Here is a 14,958-nt window from a genome sequence, read left to right on the forward strand (position 1 = left end):
GTGGTGATGGCATAATCAAGACTACGTACAAAGACAATCATTCATTTAGCCTTTGGCATAACATTGATTTTATTACCATTTAGAACATGGCACTGGTAATTCCTGAGAAAACAGTTCATCTCTCTGCATCATAAATCAAGGTGGTTATGAGCAGAACTTACAAAACCAAATAGAAATAAAATCAAACTTTTGTATACAACTTGATACAGAAAAAAATGATTTGAGTAATGTTTACATAACATCTTAATCATACAACATTTACAATCATGTAAGTAAAAAAAATAAGACCTTGCTTTACAACTTTGTCTGGACAAACTACAAACCTTGTAGTCTTCAACTCAACTGTACATCATAGAAAAACATTTACAAGTAAATAGCAACATAAAATGGCAAGTAGTCTTCCAGCAGAACCATTCTAATATGACAAACTTTATCGCAGATATTAACAAAACTTTCCCAACAAAATGTTTGAAACGGATATGGCGGGAATAACTTCATCTAAATGCACAACTAGGAACCAGTGTTCAACTATAGCAATTCAAACGTCTCCTGAAATCACACTGTGATAAAAGTCAACATCACATTTCTGAATAAAAACAAGCGATTATCCATAAATGACATCACTTTCCACATTGAGATAAAACAGAAAAGTCACTAGCTAAAAACAGTATCATATAAGACACTGTTTGAACTATAGAACATTGAACTGTCAGTCTGCAAGCCAGTTCAGTAAATATTGTGGACTTTCTACTCTGCTGCAGAAATTAAAGGTTTCAATAACAAACATTTGATGCTACAGGTGAAGAGATAACCATACTACTCAAAGTTTGCACAATTTTGTCAGCAATAGTAACAATGCTCAAGGAAACAATGCAAGATCATAAATTGCTTATAGAGATATGTGTAATTTTCATGTTTTCATGTGTAGTATTTCATGTTCAGGGGAACTGCAATCAAGATTGTCAAGAAACATATAATTCAAGTGAAGAGCATTCAAAGCTGTACATTTTTGGAAGTTGAACAAACATCATTGCCCAATCTTGACATCAGCTGGCCTGATCTGCCGCTCCCCCTCACTCAGGAATATCTGCATGGCCTTCTTCAGCAGATATACTCCCATCAGCCTCTTCTTCCTTGCCCTCCATGTGGCTGCTACACCATAGTAGTCACCCTTCTTTTTATTGGTTAGTCTGCTCAGACCTACATGTTGCACGGCAAGTAGGCAAGCAATTCTTTAGTGAGTTCCACTAACAAATAGATAACTTTGAAACAAATTGCGATGCAGTTTTGTGTATGTGGACACATGTCCATGTATATATGCACTGATCTATCTAAAAATAATATGACATTCAAATTTGAGACTGCACAACAACATGAGTACATACCAAAGGCCTCCACCATACACGCCTCTCTTGTATAGGCTTCCACGGGAATGACACTCTGGTAACAATGTAGGGAGACCACACCCAGTCCACTGGCCCAGATGTCCAGGATGTGCTTTACCTTGTCACTTGGCTGAGAGAAACAAAACACATCAAGCTGATACAACAAGTACAGCAATGCAGTATAAGTAGGAGGACATGTGTGTTAAAGACCAGGACTAACAGTGGAAAAGAAGGTGTTGAGGCACAAGATAATTGTGGGCAAGTAAGGGAATTCTGTCATTTTTGGGGGTAAGCAGATTCCACAATTGGCAAACATAACGGTGCACACACCAATTCTTCCGCGACAGGGGTCCAAGATAGTGCGTGACAAAAATGTGACGAGAGGGTCTCGAGGGTCTGGGTTTGAGTTCAAATTTCTCATAATCTGCTTTAAAGTGGCACTTAATACTGGCATGGCTAAAAAGCGAAAGAAGTGGTGTGTTTTGGTGAAAACTGGTTTGGGGCCCGAGTTTCACTTCCTTGTATTACTACGCGTTGGAAGTGATTCACCCGTTGACCCAGATTCACCGTCCATATGAGCTCTGTGAGCTGTGTTGCTATGCCTTGCGCGTCGAGTTATCGTAAAAATCTCAGTGTTACGATTTTCTTTATTATTTGCTTGATTAATTTTACTTGTTCGTAAAGCTGGAGTGATACCTTCACTCCCATATACGGCTTTTCTGCTTTACATTTATTTTCTTGAAGAGATGGCCTCTCGACTTGAGGGTGCGCAGCCTTGATTTGAGACCCCAAATAAACTGGGGTGTGCATCGTTAATACAATTCCTAACTTATACAATCAAACAGATTCATAAAAATTGACTTCTTGCTGGCCAACAAGACATTGTACAAATTAGTCTTACATTGTGTTTTGGCTTTTCCATTTGCTGTATGGCCTCCCCAAAGTGAGCATATGGTCGTGCCCTCTTCCCCTTGCCAATGTAGAAAATTGAGGATACAAAAGTCTTGAAGATCTCTGTGTCCGTCATGTACCTTCCCCTGAAAGAGAAGTGAAATACAGTCATCAATTTGTTACATTCATGAAGTCTTATCAAGCTCCTTTCCCCATTAAAGATGCTATTATAAATCATTTTTGTTTGTAGAAAAAGTATTCTTAACGGTCAAATCTGCTCATCCAGAGTTACTTACAAACACATATTAAATACACTTCAGAGAAATAACCTACTACAGGGTACTGCAAATAAAGAAAAAGTTCAAACATATGCAATTTGATAAAGACAGACCATACAGATGTGTATCCTATAATAACGCAAAACATATAGGTGCCGGTTCAACAGACCTAGCTGGGAGGTTCTTGGTAACCCTGGGGTCCAACAGAAGGTAGTTAAAGGAGGACTTGAGACGACCTTCCCTCCACATCCTCTGGGGATCCTCAAACTGACGTGACAGAACCTCCTCTTCCTCCATCATGTCCTTCACTGGGTTACCATGGAGACATGCAGCCAGCTCGGGGAGGTATCCTGCAGGAACATGTTACATTTCATTGCTGGGAAACAAGTACTGAAAACAAGATGAACTGAATATCTAACCCCTATTGTGATAGATTTCATGGTAATGAATATACTTTATATCAATACATACAAAGCAAAGTGTTAACCCCACAGATTGAAGCAGCCAATAAAAGATAACTGATTTAAGGTAGATTCTACAGTTTTCCTTCCGACAACAAGAATGGTCTACCCACCTGATTGTTGCTGGGTGCTGAAGCGAACCATAGATGGATCCTTCAGGAGTTTGACCAGGTGAAGCAGGTACAGCCTTCGTGTAGAGTTGGTGATGGGGCCAGGCAGCTCCCCTAGTGCCTCCAGCCTCTCCCGCAGCTGTTGGTCGCTCAGCTGCTGGAACTCTGGAGGAATGTGGACCACTTCTGCTTCTGACTCCACCTCGCTCTCTACAGCAAAGTAGGCCTTCCAGTCATACAGGATAGTGTCTTCACAGCTCACAGTGGACTGGTCCTCTAATGCAGTACTGTAGTGGGATGATCCTGACATAGAGGGACACCTACGCTCGATAAGTGCTATGCCGTCACCATTGTCAGTGTATAAGTACTCCACAGTAGCATCTGGATCAAAAGAGCGCCTTGTCTTCGCAAATGGGCTGACCTCATTTTCTACATGATATTCCTGTTCCTGACTGGATACACTTTCAGTTTCACTAGAGAGGGGAAAATCTATCTCTGGAGGACTGGGATTCTTTGAGGCTACAGGAGCAACAGGTGGTTTTATGTATCGCTGGGAATATCGTTCTTGGTCACCTAATGGCAGACTGTCGTCGGACGTCATCAATGACCTGTTGGCAGCTCCGCCTGTAAAGTGATGCTGCGGTCCTGGCGTGGGATGGATGAAGCGCTGAGTAGTCTGCCTCTCATCGACAGACTGCATGCTGTCATCAGTTGTTACTACTGACTTTTCAAAGTGATAGGCAGGCTTCTTAAAGATCTGTGCATAGCGATCTTTGTCTAGTCCCAACATGGACTGTAAGCTTTCATCTGTAGTGTTGTCTGAGGTGAGGAACTCCATGTCTGACATCAGGTCTGACCTGTCTTTCCGTGATCTGTTCAAACATGTAAACTTCCTGGCATTCTCTGCACGTCTCCTTCTGAATGCCACCTTTGCGTCATCGCCCTGGCCTTGAGAGGGCCTGGCTCCTTTGTAGCCTTTGGGAACCCACACTGCATAGGGAATGGTCTCCTGGTCGTGATCAACAAGATACGAAGGAACACTACTCTGCCCACTTTCTGCACTGACATTTGACTTGGTCCTCAACATGAGCTTTCTTCTAAAGTCTCCATCTAGAGTGTCCATGTCAGAAGACTGACCACTGCTGGGATCAAAGGCTTGAGTCAAGGATGATGCATCATTCTGCCACTTAGAACTCGCACCTACAGACCTGGTTGACCCCTCTGTACTTCTACTGTTTATTTCACTCATGTATCTTGCTTTTGCTTGAAGCAGCTGCTTCCTTCTCTCTACCAGTCCACCATCGAGGAGCAGTGCCTCTTCATCCCTGGGGTCCACACTGTTATACACCAGGGTGGCTGAGCCAGGTGACAGGGTGCCACTGGCCTTCAGGGTATCTTCCTCCTCTGTCAGGGGGTCTTTGCCTTCATAAGGCTTCCACTTAGGAGGGTTCAGTAGTATACTTTTCTTTAACTTGTCTGCATAGTCAATCAAATATTTGGTTTTGAAGTCATCATCGGCAACTCCATTGCCAGTAGTCTTACTACCTTCTTCAGGAATGAGTTGGCTGTCTGAGGTGACAGGCATGGTTGCAGTTTGAGATGTAGTCACAAGGCTTGCATCTTCTTTGGTCACATTGCTCACCTCTGCAAATGAACCAAGAAGCTTTTTTCTACAGCTGCCTACAGAACTGCCAAGCAGGCTGTCATCAATTCTCCTTGCATCTGTCCCTGTTCTCACAAGCGGGTCTTTCAGAAGTCTTGGGTCTGAGACTGGGGTACAATACTCACTTTTGTCTGGGCTGTTTTCAGCCACATTCCCACCATGAACATTTGCAAACCTGTGGCCAAGTTTCTCCTTGAAATGGTCTGACATTCCAGGACTTTCATACTCTTTATCAAAACCTCTAAGGTTTCTTGGATGAGAAGAAATCATAAAATGAACTCTTGGCTCTTTCTCTCCACCTTCACTCCTTGATTGTCTGATGTCTGAAGGTACAACAGCTTTGCTCGATTGGGTGGCACTGGAGGTTGTTTTGAGGCAGCCTGGCCTTTGCACCCCAGGGACTAACTTAGACGGCATTCCATAGGTTTCCCCAGCAGCAGCATCCACAGAAGGTAACTTTGTTACAGAATAGTCAAATTTTACACTGCTATTCCGCTGTACATCTGAAAATCTCTGGTTTGCCTGTCTTCCAGGAAAGCATGGTTGTTGGGTGGCACTTATATCGCTCTCACTTACAGTCATTTTGCCAGCTGCAAGCTGACTTCTTCTTGCCACCAGTGTGTCACTGAGTCGTCTTTTAAATTTTTCTGAGAAGGAATAGTCCAGGAAACTCTTCTCTTGTTGTTTCTGCTCCCCTTGTGTCTGGACACCCTTGGATGGTTCGGTTTTGTTGGTGCTAGGCCCTATATTGAGTTTCTTAGACAAAGTATCTACCAAGTTTGTCATTTCTGATATGGGCTGACTGTTACATATTCCAACTGCAATGGAAGACTTTTCACCTTCATTCACTTTTCCTTCAACATTAGAGGCTGTATCAACTGTTGCCTGTCCTTTATTCCCTGAAGAATCTCTATTGCCCCTAATACTCTCTGTGTCTTGCTTTGTGGCTTTCTCTTCCTTTGTCTCTGGAGATTGATTGTTCTGGTGTCTCATGCATGGATCCCCAGGGGTAGAGAACTCTCTCTCTGTGTCCTCATCCTCATCACTGTCTGATGATTGGTCATCTTCTTTGTCATCAGACACTGTGTCCTCCTCTTCCAACCCTCTGTTCTCCTCATCATCACACAAATCCTCCTCCTCTTCTCCTGATATATGAACCTCCTCCTCCCCCAAGGCAGTGACTGTTGTCAGATCCTCTGTCATACCTGTGGCCTCCAGATGCATCGCTATCTGGGTGTCAACTTCATCATTGTGGGTACCAGACCCATCTTCTTCATTATCATCTTCATCGTCACCATCCTCTCCTTCATCCTCAGCTTCCTCAGCCATTTCTTCTACCACAGCATCATCAACAGAATCATCAGTACTCTGTGTGTGTGTGGAAATGTGTCCATCTGAAAGCTTTTCTACAGCACTGGTCTCACCATTATCCGCCCCTGTTTCTCCCTTGTTGTCTCCCATCATTTCTTGCTGTCTGTCTGTTTTTGCTCTACTTTCTTCTACAAAGCCTTTGTCTAGTGCAGCAGTGCTTTCAGTGCTATCCTCTAGACCTTTTGTTTGTGTGTCTAGTTCTTTGTCTTTTTTGTCTTCACTTCTTCTGTCATCATTCTGGTCCTCACTCTCATCATCCTCTCCACCTGAAGTAGGCTTAACATCAGGATTGTCATCAGACGTAGGGCTAGTGTTGTCATGTTCATCATTCTCCTTATCTGCTGTTTTCCTGATTCCTTCAGAATTGTCTTCAGTAGGTGCAGGGACAGAGGACTTGTTGTCATCTTCCTCCCAGTCCTCGTCACAGTTTAGGGAATCATCAAGGGCACTGACCCAGACTGATGTTCTTTCCAGGAAGGCACTGTTCGACTCACATGACTCACTGGAGGACTTGACAAACTCAATAGACTTGTCAGGGGAAGTGCAGTCAATGCCTTGCTTGGAGTTGAATCTCTTCATTTTCTTTGAGTCCAAGAACTCATTTGCTCCATTTTCTGGTACCCTTTCAGATTGATCAAGTTGCCCATTTTCTTTTTGTTCAGCAGACTTGAACTTCCTTTCATGCAGCACAAGTGGTGAGGTGCTAGCATCCTTCATGGGAGTTATAGGTGGAGAGCACACATCTGGGGACTTACATGGGCTGTCAACTGCCATAGATGTTGCTGCATCCCTGCTTGGACTGTCTATGTGCATGGAAGTACCGGCATCTTTCTTCTCTACATCTCTCTTCTCTACATCTTTCTTGTCTTTCTGCAACTTGTGGAGGGTTTGGTTTACGAGATGAGACAAACCTCTTCTCTGAAAGCAGCTCTCCAGCAGGCTGTAACCCTGTACTCCTGTGCCAACATCCTTGGTCTCAGCCTGTGCTGCTTCTTGGATTTCGTTCATGGGCCCCACCTTAGCATCTCTCTTGCTCCATGATTGGGTGACTCTCCTTGGTGGGTCATTAGGGGAATCAACTAGAGGAAGCCTGGAGGGTCTGGTGACTTGTGTGCCACAGTCTATGCTATATGTGGAGTTCCCAGTTCCAGGACGTTTGTAGACTTGTGTTTTTCTCCTGTCGTCAGGCTTGACTTGAAAACCAGTGCTGCCTTGCAGCTTAGGGAAAGACACATCAGGGTCTGGGGAGGACACTTTAGGTAACTGACTTGGCTTGCCAACTGGATTGGCAGATGCAGCTCCTTCTTTTGGAAAGAGGTGTTTGTAGGATGGTGGCTGTTGAAAGTTCTGATTTTGAAAGACATTGGCTGAATCAACCTCATCCACATATGGCTTTTCGGGTTCCATGACTTTTACGTTGTATTTGGCACTTTGAGTGGTTTCTATGTCTGTGGGGGAAACTCTGTTGTTTCCTCTGAATCCACCAAATATACTTGATCTAGGTTTGTTCTTTTCAGCTTTCTCAGGTGTGTTATTGGGAGTTTTAGGAAGGGCAGCTGGCTTGACTGGCTTGGCCCCCCCTTTCAATGTCAGATGGCTTGATTCTAAATCTGAGGGGCTGATGGGTGGACCAAAGTTTGAGATGCGAGTAGAACTCATTGGCGGAACACTAAACGTGGACAGAGTGGAGGCGTTCAGACCAGCCCCAAAGCTGGAGATGCGGCTGGACGTGAAAGGGTCTCCAAAGCTGGGCAGGCGGGAACTGATGGCGCTGAGGTCGCGAGACAAGCTGAAGTTTGGCACAGAGTTGGAGGCCATCTCCTCCACATAGTCTACCACATCTCCACACAGTAAGCCTAGGGAGGAAACACACTATTAGTAATAACATCTGTTCAGTAAATCACAGAAGTTCCTTTCTAACAGTAGTAAGTACTAGTAACTTTGTCCTAATAGCAAATTTTTGCGTGAAGGACAGGAATGTAATGAGACAAGATGATAGCTCTAAATTCTAAGTACATGTACTTCTTTTTCTAAGACAGTAGAAGACAAAAGATCAATAATCTGCAGGTCCTGTGATGTACATCGAAAATTAGGTTGGAATTTGGTGGCTTCTTCAGAGAGATCCTTGTTTATTTTATGATCATATATGGCACAGCTTGAAATAACAGTTTCAAAACTCTTATTTAATACAAGAAACTCATGGAAGTTGACTGACTGTAGTTGTACTGAGGAATGACATCCTCCATTCCCATCTCCATGGCAGACCGTTCATACTCCTGTAGTGCCTGGATGCAGAAGGTCTCTCCATAGTCAAGTGCCATGTCAAGAGCTGTCCGACCCTCCTGGGAGAAAAGGTCAATGTCAATCATGTCAATTAACATTTGCATACATTTGTTAGAACAGCTATATCTGTATTGTCAGTATAACCACCCTTCGTCATAAGACGCCAGCTTTGCAGTCATGCAACACGGTAAAAGCTGGTTGTATTACACCTAACCTTTGCACATCTTACTGTAGCATTGTTCAAAGCTATCTAATGAGCATGCCACGAGAGTATTTGTGGCAGAGTTCCACTCTATGATGGTTCTAGGGAGAAACAAATTTGCTGAACAGCTGTGGCCAGTAGTGGCTAAGAATCGGACATAAAAAGAAACAAGACCCATACATAGATGTGGCAGCCTGGCAGGTTTAGGTAAAGGGTGAGATGATCTGACCTGGTCTATGGTGTGAGGGTCTGCTCCATTGACAATCAGCAGTTGCAGACACTTCAATTTACCCCAGGATGCTGCCACATGTACGGGTGTGGTTCCTTCTTCATCCCTGGCAAAAAGTACACTTACATTTTAGTATTGATTTGATAGTTAAATATAGCAATTGTGCTCAAAATATTCCCATACAAGTGACTCTTACAATGAAAATACAGAAATAGCACATTCCAAATGATGGAAAGGCATAGAAAAATGCACTTAAATACAACAATTAATAAAACTAGAAGTTGATGACAAGCAAGAAAATCTTGAGATGCCTCCCTACCTGACATTGGGGTTGCCACCATAACTCAAGATCAGTTTAACAAAGTCCAGCGCATGATCCACTCCTACTGCCAGATGGAAGGGTGTTACTCCTTGTGTGGGTAAGAGCAGGTTGGGGTCTGCACCTTTCTTTAGTAGTGCCTCTGCTTGACTATATGATTATGAGAATCAGGAAAGGACTAATTAAGAACAACAAATGAAAGTATTTAAGCTTAGCTATTTAAACAGTGAAAACTGGAAAACGAAGACAAATACAGACTTTGAAGAAGTAAATTACTCAGCACATAACAGACCTCATGACAGAATTTTATAAAATTTTTCCATCTGTTCTTTGAATTCCCCGGGTAAACCGCTAAATATGTATAATCCCGCTCTCTAATGTGCATTCAGATTGTCATCATAATAATACTACTGTATCAATTCCATGCCTCTCAAGGACAAAAAGACACGGGATAATCGAGTGCCAATTGTTTTCATTGTCATTCATGTCAATTGTTGCAGGACGAATTAGATTTGTGGCTCAGCAGGAGTCAGTGTTTGTTTGACCCTGGGACCAGGGCAAACAATTCCTACACAACTTTTCAAGCACAATTTTCTGGTCTTTTCTGGGCGATTTCTGATTATCCTGTCAACTGGTTTTGAAGATGGGCCCAATTCTATCGATTTTATTTGGAAGACATTTCAAAAACGTAAAATAAGTAATCTACAGAAACCACATGGTCGGTTAAAGTAAATACCGCAGAACGTGTGTCATGTTACCATGGGGTTCCCCCAAACCACTGACCTCCAGACTCCCAGAAGGAAAACACTGTTCCGGTTCTTCCACCCAAAATTATTACTCATTGAAAAACCAAAACAAAGTGACAGAATTATAAAGATATGAAAATGTATATAACATCCGGTGACATGATAACCTGATACAAACCAAGTGCTACAACAGATATCAGAATTTTAAATGTGACAAATCTATTAACGAACCCGATATCGTCCCGCCCGATGGCTTCAAAAAGTTTGATGGCTAAACGGTCGCGACGGTATCGCCTCAGAGACATCCTGGAAACTTTTGGTGTGCCGTACTACTCATCTAAGGTTGTCCTAGTCTTGCTAAGTAGGGCAGCGGAGGCAGGGGCGGGACTGACGGCTGCTACAGCGAGCGTCAAGTTTGGTTCGAACTTTAGGCCGCCATGATGTTAGCTTCAGTTTTACCGCGGAAACATGGTCTATACCATTCAAATCGATGGTGGGGGTGATGACTTTACTAGAAAAATAGTAAGTATTCATTAAGTCAATTACTATACTTTATATTTAATAAGTACAGTTAACATTAAATTTTCAACCATATTAAATTAATTATAAAAGAAAACAGTGATTGAATGATCCAGTATTTTTCAGTCTTTGTGAAATATACCCTTCAAAAATTATATACAAAAGTCCATCCTGTGACCTTTGACATCTCAAGATGGCGCTACGCGAGGGAAAATTGTCAACATACCTGTTCTTTGTTTATTTGGCTTTTATGTTCTCACATCTTGCTCTAGATGGTAAGAAAACTCATTCATTTGTTAGCGATATGCAGACGCACATGATGTATGTTTGAGTATCTCACCACCCGTTGCCACTACTCCGCATTTCCGTGTCGAATTTATGACATCCCGTTCGAACGCGCTCATGTTTGCAGTTCCGTTGTGCACCTTGTGTCAACTACATATATCATGTAACCAAGGAACTTTAAATGATCCTAGATGTAACGAATGGTGTGTAGCTGTAGAATGGATGTGTCCAACTAGATCGTTCAAGAGCGGGATCGGTACAAGAAAGGAAATACCAAATTATATAAATTATCATATAGATTATCCATCGTGATTATAATTTTATCGTCTCATGACGTAACATATCGGTAATCTGCCCTGGCAATAATTAACGCCAGATACAGATAATTAGGTCAGATACTGAGATGGAAAGACATCCAAGCTTCACATTCTCTATACACATGCCACAGTGTCTTTTCAAATATTTCAACCTGGGCTGGATTGATACAAATTTGTTTTGTTGATTTCCAACATCATTTCTGGTTTGAGAATACAATTCATATGTTATATCAATTATCTAATGCTTGCAGATTTACCATAACCCTTGTAATATAAGATATGCTTGGCTGTCAGTTCTATTCATGATTTCTACCTTATCATGTTGCCCCCTTTCCTTTCAGTCCATGGTGCCAATGAATGTGTAGAGAAGCCATTTCCTGGCCAGTCGTTTGTATGCGTCTGCAATTCCACGTACTGTGATGGTATTGAGCCTAACACCAGGGTACAACTTCCTCAGTTTAACCTGTACAGATCTTCTAAAGCAAAGGAGAGGTTCAGTAAGAAAATACTAACATTTACAAAGACAGTGCCTCAAACAAGTAAGTTGATAACTTTAATTATTTAATTATTCACTTGTTGAAAAACAGAAAAACAAACTTCTCCTGTCATAGAGTGTGTATTCTTTACAATAATGAAACAAGTGTCTTGTCTTGTTGTGACATATTCTGGTTTAGACAAGGTCCAGGACACCACCAGCTTGTGGTTTCTTCTACTCTAACTTTTTATAGATGTTTGATTTATGTCAAGTTTGAGTGCCACAGATTTAGTCAAATGCCTTGTCTAAATTAGGTCTATAAATGTAATCAAATTATCAACAACTGCCTGTAGAAAACATCTGGGTGGTCAACAGGAATGTGTCATACCAGAAGATAAAAGGCTTTGGTGGTGCCTTCACTGATGCTGCCACTATCAACATCATGAGCCTGTCCAAACTGACACAAGACAAGCTTATTGCTGCTTACTTCAGTCCCAAAGAAGGTTAGTATCAGAGGGCGTGAATTATTTCATTGATAAAACAAAGATAATGATATACAGTCCTTAAATATATAATCAATGGGAACAAATATCATGTTGCAGTAGAAGTACTTATAAGTATTATTTTAAGTCTTGTGGGGTGTCAATGTTCCCACAGGAATTGAGTACACCATTGGAAGAGTTCCCATGGCAGGATGTGACTTTTCCACTAGAGAGTATACCTATGCTGACACACCTCAGGATTTCCAGATGGACAAGTTTGCTCTGACTGAGGAAGACCTGGAGTACAAGGTACAGGCAAAAGCTAATGGCAATAATGCCTACAGTATATGTTGATCATTGTTCTCCACAATCCGAATATCCCTGCATTTCATCTAATCCAGGGCTGTCGGCAGGACTCGTCCCTCCGTTCTGGGACAGAAATTTGCTTGCGGGGATGGACAAAAATTTCCCAAAATACAAATTGATGAAAATTTTTGTAAGCCTAAAATGAGAGATTAAAAATAAGAATTATCAACATGGTCTGCGAAACAATGAGCTGGACAGAAACAACTTTAAAGCTGGAGACAACCTTGATCTATCCATAAAAAAGGCAGGGAAATATATAATCTTTTTAAAGATTTAGTTTCTAATTCTAACTGTTTATCTTTCAAAGCTTCTTCAACCATCTTTCAGATTTACTGTTATATGTAATTGCAAAGAGACTCAATGCTCAGAATAGTTGCTGATAACAAATCTGATATTTTGATTAGAAAGTTATACCATGGTCTTATTCTAAAGCACAGTATATATTTTTTTTTTAATTTCAGATTCCAGTCATCAAGCGTGCCCTATCCATGAGTTCCAGGAACATTTCTTTATTTGGGAGCCCATGGAGTGCACCTGCTTGGATGAAAACTGATGACAGCCTCACTGGAAAGGGGACTCTGATTGGCCAGGCTGGAGACAAGTACCACAGGGCATGGGCACTGTACTTTGCAAAGTAGGACTTCTTTTGTAGCTTTTCCCAGCAACCCTTCCTACATCCCTTCAGACAGACAATAATCCTATAGATTTACAACACTTGTACCTAAAACATCAACAACTTTTCTGTCATCCAACTGGGCTTATAGCCCAAGGATCAGTGGGTATATCAATTTCAACTCAGAAAGCTGTCTGACACAATACATTGATGAAGGTTATATGCCAAAGATCAGTTACTCAAGCAACTGGAAACAATCAGATGTTTGACTCTTTGAGATAGCATCCACTATCTTTCAACCATGACACTGAAGAGATCTGTTAGAAACTGGTTCTATGCCCTACTGCAAACAATGACACAATGTTTAACCTAAATTATATCAAATTCTGTGATACATCAAAAGGATTTCTGAAGTTGTTACATAATACTCCCATGTCGGTTTCTTCTGAGTTCTTTTAGGTTTCTACTAAGGATAACAAAAAGTTTTCTTTCTCAGCTTATGTGCATTTGCTGCATCCTTCTAATTCCAGATTTCTGGAGGAATACAAGAAGCAAGGTTTGGAGTTCTGGGGCCTGACAGCTCAGAATGAACCAGCAGATGGCATGATCACAAAGTTTTCCTTCAACTGTATGGGCTGGACTGCAGGTACCACATTAATTTGGACTCATATTTGCTTAAAACAGCTTGTATGAAATCAGTATTGTATTCCATAGAGTAGTTTGTCTCAGTTTGGTATACTTGTTTAAAGCCTTAAAAGTAAACATGCTGTCCTTCCCAGAAAGCCAGCGTGACTGGATAGCAGCAGACCTGGGGCCCACACTAGAGGAGAGAGGACATGGGGACGTCAGTCTCATGATGCTGGATGATAACAGGATCTGGCTACCTGCCTGGGCTGACACTGTAAGCAAACTTACAGCTGCTTATGTACATTCTGTAGGGAATGTTATCATTATAACAATTGAGTTTGTCGTACAGTCAAACCTGTATAAGTTAGAACAACCTGGCCATTGGGACCACTTTTTGATGAGCCCTCATTTTTTTACTGTCCCAAGCATTAAGAACTCTGTCTATAGGGATCGCTCGGCCACATTTACCAGATTTGTCTGCCCTCTTGGAAAGTTTTAACTGTATTCATTTTGAAACATTTTTCGTCATGATAAGCCTCCACTTCATGTATTGTGTGAAATATTGCATGTTTTGTAAGCCAGTTGAGGCACACACATAGTCAAATCAGCCGTGACAATTGAAATACTAAAAAAGACTACATGTATGTGTTTCCCATTAGGTATTACAGAATGCCACAGCTGCCAAGTATGTGAAAGGTGTGGGAGTTCACTGGTACCTGAACTCCCTTGTCCCACCACTGACTCTCAGTGCTACCCATGAGCGCCACCCTGACTACTTCATCTTGGCCACAGAGGCCTGTAGTGGGTCCTTCCCCTGGGGCAGACATGTCCTCCTGGGGAGTTGGGACAGGGGAGAGGACTACACACACGACATCATCCAGGTAAGAGTTGCTTCTAAATACAGTATAGGGATACCCTTGCTGTTGAATGTTTCTATGAAATTGGTTGGTCTTTGCTTTCGATCTCTCTTATCTTTTCATGTTTCTTTTTGTCCAAACAGAATCTGAAGAACTGGGTTGTAGGCTGGGTGGACTGGAATTTGGCCCTAAATGGCACTGGTGGGCCAAACTGGGCCAACAACTTTGTGGATGCTCCCATCATTGTAAACTCAGGCAAAGATGAATTCTACAAGCAACCCATGTACTACCACCTAGGACATTTCAGGTAGGCTTAACATTTTATTGCAACAAATGCTTTTTTATCTTTTTTTTTAGAAAAGCATGACTTGTTGTATAACTATCATGTGGTAGTGGTAATTTAGCTTTTATGTTTTGAGGTTTGAACAAGTTGACACAACCATGGATCAAAATGCAGTGTAAACCGCAATGATTTAATT

General features: G+C 41.9%; 2 protein-coding genes across 2 annotated transcripts; one reads left to right on the forward strand and one right to left on the reverse strand.

Moving 5' to 3' along the window:
* Positions 1 to 40: 40 nt before the first annotated feature.
* On the reverse strand, positions 41 to 10,421 carry LOC118409514. Its single transcript, XM_035810582.1, has 9 exons — positions 10,170 to 10,421; positions 9,193 to 9,342; positions 8,874 to 8,979; positions 8,375 to 8,501; positions 3,129 to 8,015; positions 2,724 to 2,904; positions 2,287 to 2,422; positions 1,386 to 1,515; positions 41 to 1,200 (listed from the first exon to the last, which is right to left on the reverse strand). Exons 1-9 carry the CDS (start codon positions 10,241 to 10,243, stop codon positions 1,028 to 1,030), a joined length of 5,964 nt encoding a protein of 1,987 aa, XP_035666475.1. The 5' UTR covers positions 10,244 to 10,421; the 3' UTR covers positions 41 to 1,027.
* A 171-nt stretch (positions 10,422 to 10,592) lies between these two features.
* On the forward strand, positions 10,593 to 14,790 carry LOC118409517 (lysosomal acid glucosylceramidase-like). Its single transcript, XM_035810587.1, has 9 exons — positions 10,593 to 10,732; positions 11,401 to 11,598; positions 11,888 to 12,037; positions 12,192 to 12,325; positions 12,844 to 13,016; positions 13,526 to 13,641; positions 13,775 to 13,896; positions 14,282 to 14,503; positions 14,623 to 14,790. The coding sequence occupies exons 1-9, from the start codon at positions 10,651 to 10,653 to the stop codon at positions 14,788 to 14,790; spliced, it is 1,365 nt and encodes a 454-aa protein (XP_035666480.1). The 5' UTR covers positions 10,593 to 10,650.
* Positions 14,791 to 14,958: the final 168 nt, after the last annotated feature.

This window comes from Branchiostoma floridae, chromosome 2 (genome assembly GCF_000003815.2).
Source record: "Branchiostoma floridae strain S238N-H82 chromosome 2, Bfl_VNyyK, whole genome shotgun sequence".
Lineage (NCBI taxonomy): Eukaryota > Metazoa > Chordata > Leptocardii > Amphioxiformes > Branchiostomatidae > Branchiostoma > Branchiostoma floridae.

Coding starts and splice junctions, on each gene's coding strand:
- LOC118409517 (XM_035810587.1), top strand. CDS start 10,651: ATGGCGCTACGCGAGGGAAAATTGTCAACATACCTGTTCTTTGTTTAT. Junction 11,599..11,887: donor AAAGACAGTGCCTCAAACAA/GTAAGTTGATAA, acceptor AACTGCCTGTAG/AAAACATCTGGGTGGTCAAC. Junction 13,897..14,281: donor TACCTGCCTGGGCTGACACT/GTAAGCAAACTT, acceptor GTTTCCCATTAG/GTATTACAGAATGCCACAGC.
- LOC118409514 (XM_035810582.1), bottom strand. CDS start 10,243: ATGTCTCTGAGGCGATACCGTCGCGACCGTTTAGCCATCAAACTTTTT. Junction 9,343..10,169: donor ATCGGGCGGGACGATATCGG/GTTCGTTAATAG, acceptor ATAATCATATAG/TCAAGCAGAGGCACTACTAA. Junction 8,980..9,192: donor GGTGGCAACCCCAATGTCAG/GTAGGGAGGCAT, acceptor ACTTTTTGCCAG/GGATGAAGAAGGAACCACAC.